The sequence below is a fragment of the Gossypium arboreum genome, chromosome 8, assembly GCF_025698485.1.
Source record: "Gossypium arboreum isolate Shixiya-1 chromosome 8, ASM2569848v2, whole genome shotgun sequence".
NCBI lineage: Eukaryota > Viridiplantae > Streptophyta > Magnoliopsida > Malvales > Malvaceae > Gossypium > Gossypium arboreum.
In genome coordinates this window covers 56,063,195-56,071,095 of record NC_069077.1, presented here as the reverse complement: position 1 = coordinate 56,071,095, position 7,901 = coordinate 56,063,195, and the positions used below count along the sequence as shown (strand labels likewise).

Sequence of the window (7,901 nt, the reverse complement as noted above, 5' to 3'; positions counted from 1 at the left end):
CATCCGAATCCATCAATCTTGCATTTATCCTCAATAAATTATAAAAGTGCAAAATGATGGGGATGTATAAAAGCATCATAGCAACTGAATTTAAGGGTTCAATTTTATTTAATTATTTGTTTTTCATTTTAGTAAATTTGAAGTTTGCAAAATATGGGGGAAATTACGTTAGGATGTCTATTAGTGAACATGGATGTTTCTTACAGGAAATTAGTAAGAAGAAAACAACAGAACAACCATTCTTATCTCAACAAAATATAATAAAACTAGTAAAGAAAAAGAGGAAGGGAAAGCTGCGTTGTAGTTTGGGCTTAAATAAAAATGAGCAAAGCCCGACCCATTGAATGTTTGTCGGAGAATGGACGAAGACTCTCAGAGCCGCGGAGGAAAAAGAAAAAGATTATGATTTTCCAATTCAAACCGAAATGAGTAAGATGTTGAGAGTGGGTTCCCTGAAAAACGCCGTAACAACTCTTAGATATCTCCAGGAATCCTCCTTCTCAACTGCCGTTATCCGCCAGCATTCTTCTTCAGCTCCTCCTTTCGCCACCAACGTTCGCCATCTTCGTACCGGCCGCGACCCTAGCTTCAGGTAGTTTGATATTTTTACATTTATTTTTTACTTTATTCTACAACCCCAAGTAATGATTTCAAATCTCATTTCTAACCTTTTTTTGGGGGTTTCAATTTGTAGGTACGAGACTTCTCCTCCTGTAAACTGGGGCATCCGCATCGTACCAGAGAAGAAAGCCTACGTGATAGAAAGATTCGGAAAATACTTGAAAACGCTGCCGTCTGGGATACATTTCCTAATCCCATTGGTGGATCGAATTGCCTACGTTCACTCCCTCAAGGAAGAAGCCATTCCTATCCCGGACCAATCCGCTATTACCAAAGACAATGTCAGCATTCTCATTGATGGCGTTCTTTATGTCAAGGTCTTTCACTTCACTCTCTTCTTTTCCCATTGCTCAAATTTGAAATCTTTGCTCTAAAATTTGTGTTGGAACCTTGCAGATTGTGGACCCCAAACTTGCCTCCTATGGCGTGGAGAACCCAATCTATGCTGTCATTCAGCTTGCTCAAACTACCATGCGTAGCGAGCTTGGTAAAATTACTCTCGACAAGACCTTCGAAGAGAGGGACACTCTCAACGAAAAGATTGTGGTTCGTTTTCTTTGTTTGATTCTCCCGTATGTATTTTTTTTTTCATCACATGAATAAACCCATCATTCAAAAATTTGAGTTTATGGCATATTTCTGATTCCAGATCAATTATGTGATAAGTAGAAATTGGTTGAGGCTCTCCACATATCTTTAATCTCTTTAGATGAACTATAAATATGACTGATTTTGTGCAACAGTTTGGAAGTAGGCATTGTGAATAACTAGTCTATTTTCAAATTGTTTGCTTTTATTTGGAAATCCGAGTGATGTTTACTCTTTTTGTGATATATGTATATACTATTCCTCTGATGGCCCCAAACAATGGGTTAAGGTCAATGAGTTTATATGATTAACCTCTGTGTCAAAGCTTGTTGTGCTTGTTATTGACAAGTGTACTCTTGATGTGTTGTATTTCTTTAAGCTAGTTTATTAATTATCTAATAATTTTCAACCAACAAGTGATTCTGGTGGTGCCCAAAAAAGTTCGAAAGAGCCAATATTAATCTTGTACTAATATTGCATCATAAAAATCTCAAATGAGCCATGCACTTTTCTACCCCTCTTAAGGTAAACAAGATGATTCTTTTGAAATTATATGAGTGTTACAGGAGGCCATCAATGTGGCCGCAAAAGACTGGGGCCTGCAATGTCTCCGTTATGAGATAAGTGAGTATGGTTTAGCAATGTTTTGGATTTTGGTATTCTTTTTGTTACCAATACATCCTTTGTATATAATTCGCTTCTCTGTCATCGCAGGGGATATATCTCCACCCCGTGGAGTAAGGGCAGCTATGGAGATGCAAGCAGAAGCAGAGCGTAAAAAGAGAGCTCAAGTTCTTGAATCTGAAGGTAATATTTCTTTTCCTTTTTAAGCTAAGGTAGTGTCTATTCCCTACTGGAACAATACCATCTTATTTTATAGTACTTAGACAGTATGATTTATGCATGTATGTTAATTCTAACAGGAGAACGACAGTCCAATATAAATATTGCTGATGGTAGGAAAAGTGCTGTGATCTTAGCATCTGAAGCTGCAAGAATGGATCAGGTTAACCGAGCACAAGGTTAGTGATCATCAGCCTGTAAACATCATTAAGTCAAAAATTTATGGGGCTTTTCATGGATTGTAATATTAGTGGATGTGGGTGATGAATTTTGATTATTTATGTATTTGAATTATCATGATTTCTCCTCATGGACAACCCAAACTGATTGGGAAACCATCTGAGTTTGTTATTGTTCCTGCACTCCTGTTTACTGGCTTTGTTGCATCTTCCCTTAATGTCTTCAAATATTCCTTTTTGACAAACTCATTTATCAGGTGAGGCGGAAGCAATCCTTGCTAGAGCACAAGCTACAGCTAAAGGAATTGCCTTGGTGTCTCAGTCATTGAAGGAAAATGGGGGAGTGGAGGTGAGCTTCCATCTTGTCATTGGATGTCTACTTAATAAGTGCTAAATTTATACCCATTTATGCCACCTAACCTCAAACTATTAGAGGAGGAATTTAACAAGATTTACCTGACTACTTCTATGGTATGATGAAATTCCATGATATAGAAGTTTGTAGACATATTGACCCCATTGGGATACTTATAAATGCCAAAAAGGGTTAAATTCTGTTATTAGTACCTGTATTTTATGAAAGTTGTGGATTTAATTCTTATACTGTAATTTGGTCACTTTTAGTCCTTGCACTTCTCAAATTTGAAAATTTCAATCCTCACCAAACAATAACTATTAAATTCATTAAATTAAGTTGTGCTATTTCCAGAATCTGATGCGCCAAACATATTATCATGTGTAATGCCATGTCAGTTTATTATTTTCACATTACTCACTAAAATTCCAATGAAACTGTCATTTGCATCAAGATTATAATTTAAAAATTCAAAAACTATAGGGGCTCAGAATGAACCAATTGGAGGATATGGACTAAATTACAACTGTATGGATAGTAGAGGACTAGTAATTGAATTTAACTAAGATGAACTTAACTGCTACTGTTTAGGCCAAAACTAAAACTTCAAAATTTGAAAAGTACAGGAACTAAAATTTGCCAATTCGAACAGTATAAGGATTAAATCCACAACTTTTGCAAAGTATAGGACTAATAGTAGAATTTAACCTAAACAAAGCGATGTTGCCTATTCTTACTTTGTCATTTCCAGTCCTTAAAGCTTGGTTCAATTGTTTGTACAACGATAGCTAGATCTTAGGAGATATTCAATGTATTCCCTGTATGCACTTGGGGAGAATGATTACTCTCACAGGGAGAGAGAGAACCCTTAAATGAACCTGCAGTGCTGCTCTAAGGATTTGTTATTTGAAGGAGAATTTTTTGCTCATATATAGCGTTTCTGATTTGTTAGTGCTATATGAATCATAATTTGTTAAGCTGAAGTTATTTGTGGATGAGAGGTACCCTTTAATTCCCACCCTAATTAAAAATGGGACTCAACATTATGGTCTCTCTCACAGGCTGCAAGTTTGAGGATTGCAGAGCAGTACATTCAAGCCTTCAGCAATATTGCCAAGGAGGTAAAAGGGAGATCTCAGACTTGCTATTGCAAGTGGTAATATTGTCAAAGTTTATTCATTCTTTCATCCTGCTTGAACTTGGCCTTTTTGTTCATTTGTTAGGGTACAACAATGTTACTTCCTAGTTCAGCTGCAAACCCTGCCAACATGATTGCCCAAGCTCTCACCATGTACAAAAGCCTGGTGAGCAATTCTTCTACTGGTGATTCTCATGTAAGCAATTCTCTTGAGCTATCCAGAAGCACAAAGCATGCTCCTCCTGGAGAGACTGAAGGCGAAATCCCTAACCCCAGAGCTGTGGAAGCAAGGGACACAAATCATGTTGGTGAAGTAGGATTTTCACTTCAGAGCTCCAAGAAGAAAGAATAGAAGTGATTTTACCCAAATTCCCATTGACTGAAAACCAGATTTTGTTTCTGGGGTTCTTGTACGGGCACATCTTTGGTAGTAGTTAAAAGGTTCTGAAAATTACCAAAAGGAAGGCAAGGATTTAAGGGAGTTTTTAGAATTTGATGAAAGGATGCTCATTCATTTGCCAAGTGTTTAGAACTACTATGTCATGTAGGACGGATATAGTTATCTTTGATTGTCTCAAGAATCCAACCAAAGGTTAAAAAGTTTTCAGGAAAGGAACACTTGTGTTGCCCAAGTGAAAAAACTTCATCCTACACTCTACCTATACTCTAAATAAAGTAAAACTTCTTTTTTCTTTATTTTTTGCACTCTTATTTTTGTTTTTCCTAATGTTACTATAACGGTTTCAAGTGCAAAGCTTCACATGCAAGATCTAGGGACGTTGTCTAATCCCTTGTCTTGGTTATCATTCATACATATATTTTAACCATTCAAAATATTTTATCAACCATTTAGTGCGACAGTTTTAAATTTGATATAATAATAAATTTAGTAATCAAAGTTTACTTATTATATTAATTTAGTCCTTTTAAATTTAATCCTCATTGTTTACGATTATCGAATTTCATCTTATTTTTACATGAAAATATAATTTAATATAAAATGTGTTAAATAGAAATCAAAACAAAAATATTATAAAAAATATGTTTATAATTAAATTAGATAATTCCTACATATATTTCTTTCCTTGTACTTCAAATGGCAAAAACTACATATATTTCTTTCCTTGTACTTCAAATGGTGAAGAACTAGGTATCTTTTAAAGACTGGTTAATTCATTTTTGTTAGTTTGAGTTGGTTGTAAAGCAAATTAATTTTTTTAAACTGTTAGACTTGAATTTAGTGTGTATTTTTTTAAAGTAATTGAATTAATTATTTTTAAAATTTGAACTGTTAGATGATTAAAGTGTGAATCTTATGAAATGTTATCAAATTACATAATATATAAATAAAATGGTTAATTTTTTAATTTCAAGACCAAATTGACATGTTATATAAATATTAAAAGTTAAATATTTTAGATTTAAAATCAAATTGACACTATATATAAATTTTGAAGTTATTATACCATTTTCAAAAGTGGCCATGTCATCTTTTCATTGACCATCTATGAGATGGTGATCAAAATAGAGAAAGTTATTGATTTTATTTCATTTTAAATCATATGAGAATACGAGAATTTAGTGAATGTCAATTATGTAAAATGTCTCAATTCCTGAGGCATAGGTATATAATTGCCACAACTTTCCTCCGGGTGCTCTTGTGAAATTCTAAGGTTTTTCAGTTGAATCGAATAGCATTTTGAGCACAAAGTTGTGATGTCTCAGGCATGAAATGCGGACGAGAAAAGTAAGCGGCACCGTCTATACACCAACTGACAAAGTCAAAAATAGACGGGGCTACAATATTTCCTAAATATTCGAAGCTCGTTTTACTATATTAATGGATTGGCTTCCATTCCTTCCTTGCCTCACCTTCGATTCCACCTCCGCATCTAAAAGCATCCTCAACCAACTACAATCCCACGACCTCCAGAAACTCGCGCACCCTTTAATCCCCAAACTCCAAACCTACCATGGGAGGCTGTGCGAGCAAACCTAAGGAGTTCGACGGCCCTGCCGACGCTCCTATAAGCTCTGACACCACTGCTCAGGTAGATAAATTACACTAAGTACCTCCAAGTTGTATGATGTTTTTTCATTATAAACTATTTGTCATCGATATCTCTTACTAAATGCAGAGCAGCACTAACGGAGGTGAGAGTCAGATTGAGAAACCTGCGGTAGATGGTTCTGAACCGGAAAAGAAGGCTCAAATGGCTGTTTCTGCAGAAACAGACGCTGGTAAGAGCGTGAAACCAGCGGAGGATGACGCTAAAGCCGACGACAAGAATGCTGAAGATAAGGTGGAGGCTACCCCAAAACAGGAGGCTGAAGAGCCTGAGCATAAATCAAATGATGCCCCAAGCAAGGAAGAAGTTAAAAGTGAGGCCCCTCTTGCCTTGCTTTGATCATGGATCAACAATTCAAGCCTAGTGGGTTTGATCACGTTTCCATAATTAGAAAGGCTTGAATTTTATGTTATAGTAATATTTATCACTTTCATCAGATCAGCTTTATATTTATTTGTGGTAATTAATAAATTATTATATCCCTATTAGAACAATTTTCTTATAAAAACCTACGTTTTGATCATCGAATTTAAAATATAAAATTTGTTGAAAAGTGAATTGAAAATTAAGTATTGAATTTAAATTTTAAAATATGTTTAATATATTTATAATTTTATAGTTTAATAAATATATTTTTAAATTATGAAATATTTAAATTATATATTTTATCCTTATATATATATTATTACAAATTTTTAATATATTCACATCATAAAAATTTGTATATAACAAGAAAAGAAAAAAGTATTCGTGGAATTAAACTTCTTCATTTTTTTATATAAAATTTAATGGTGTTTTACAAGTTATATTTTGTAATTTAGAAATTTAATTTATAATTTTATAGAACAATCATGAATTAAATATAAAAAAATAATAATTTTCTTACTTTTAGTAGAAAAGTAAATATCTCCTCCTCTAGAAATCGGTAAAATTATTATTTTCAAAAATATAATCTATACTTAGAAAATAAATTATGTAATATTTTTAGCGAATAATAATATCTCAAAGTTGTGTATATCTTTTTTATAGCCTTAGCAGTGACATCCATTTATAGGGAGAGATTGAAGAATCTTGGTTGAACTGGTAGAATACAAATAATACTTATTCGATACAAAAACAAGTCCCCTAGTTCTACTAGGAGAGAGGGTGACTAACCGTAGTTAATTATACTAAGGTTGCCAGCCCTCATACACATTATGAGGGGTTTTGGGCCTCTCCTGTATTAGTCCAATTATACATACTTTCAGGACTTTTAACTCAACACTTTATAATTTAATCAAACCCAATACATGTTTTTCTATTTCCCAAAATAAATATTTTTTTTTGTTAAACTCTTGACAACTTTATTGCAAAAGAATCTATGAGAAAATACATTTAATTTCCATTTTCAACGAATTCCCAATGACCAATTAATTTAATTTAATTTTGAACTTTAATAATTTAATTAAATAATAATTTGAAAAACTTAAATTAATTCTCAGGTAATTTTCATACTTAGTGAGAAACCACATTCATTTTCGAATGTAACTCATTTCTCTAACTTTATCAGTTCTATCAATTTCTGTTCATTTTATTCTAAATGTAATTCATTTATGATTTCAATGAGCTAATGGAGGGATCAGTTGGGCATATATAATTAGGAATCAAATAATTTATAATTAAGTTCCAACTTTTTGTGTATTAATTATAAACTCATTTAGTCATGAATGTAATGCCCTATACCTGTATCCTACGCCGGGGCGGAATACGAGGCGTTACCTAACTTGAACTCATACTTACAACCAATTCCAAGTCTTCATGGCTTGGAAAATTTAAAACTTTCTTAAACTTATCAATATATTCTTAATATGGCCTTACGAGGCCCAAAATACACATCGAAAATCATTCGGGACCAATCCGGGTCTTTTTTCCAGCTATAGAGAAATGTCACTTGACATAGGGGCACACGCCTATGTGGGAGGGGCAACACGCCCCTGTGAGCATTCCAACATGGTCGTGCTGATGGCCCGTGTGTCTCACACGGCCTAAGCAAGACAGGGACACGCCCATGTTCTCCACCCGTGTGAAATTAATTATAAATGCACACCTACAGGGGTTTTCACATGGCC

At 34.0% G+C, this 7,901-nt stretch overlaps 2 protein-coding genes across 2 annotated transcripts; both read left to right on the top strand.

Moving 5' to 3' along the window:
- The first annotated feature begins 207 nt into the window (after window positions 1-207).
- On the top strand, window positions 208-4,420 carry LOC108450003 (uncharacterized). Its single transcript, XM_017747415.2, has 9 exons — window positions 208-592; window positions 695-938; window positions 1,018-1,167; window positions 1,776-1,833; window positions 1,924-2,016; window positions 2,133-2,231; window positions 2,489-2,580; window positions 3,648-3,707; window positions 3,810-4,420. Exons 1-9 carry the CDS (start codon window positions 345-347, stop codon window positions 4,074-4,076), a joined length of 1,311 nt encoding a protein of 436 aa, XP_017602904.2. The 5' UTR covers window positions 208-344; the 3' UTR covers window positions 4,077-4,420.
- Window positions 4,421-5,561: 1,141 nt separating this feature from the next.
- LOC108452497 (uncharacterized) lies at window positions 5,562-6,287 on the top strand. Its single transcript, XM_017750291.2, has 2 exons — window positions 5,562-5,775; window positions 5,863-6,287. Exons 1-2 carry the CDS (start codon window positions 5,698-5,700, stop codon window positions 6,130-6,132), a joined length of 348 nt encoding a protein of 115 aa, XP_017605780.1. The 5' UTR covers window positions 5,562-5,697; the 3' UTR covers window positions 6,133-6,287.
- The last annotated feature ends 1,614 nt before the right edge of the window (window positions 6,288-7,901 follow it).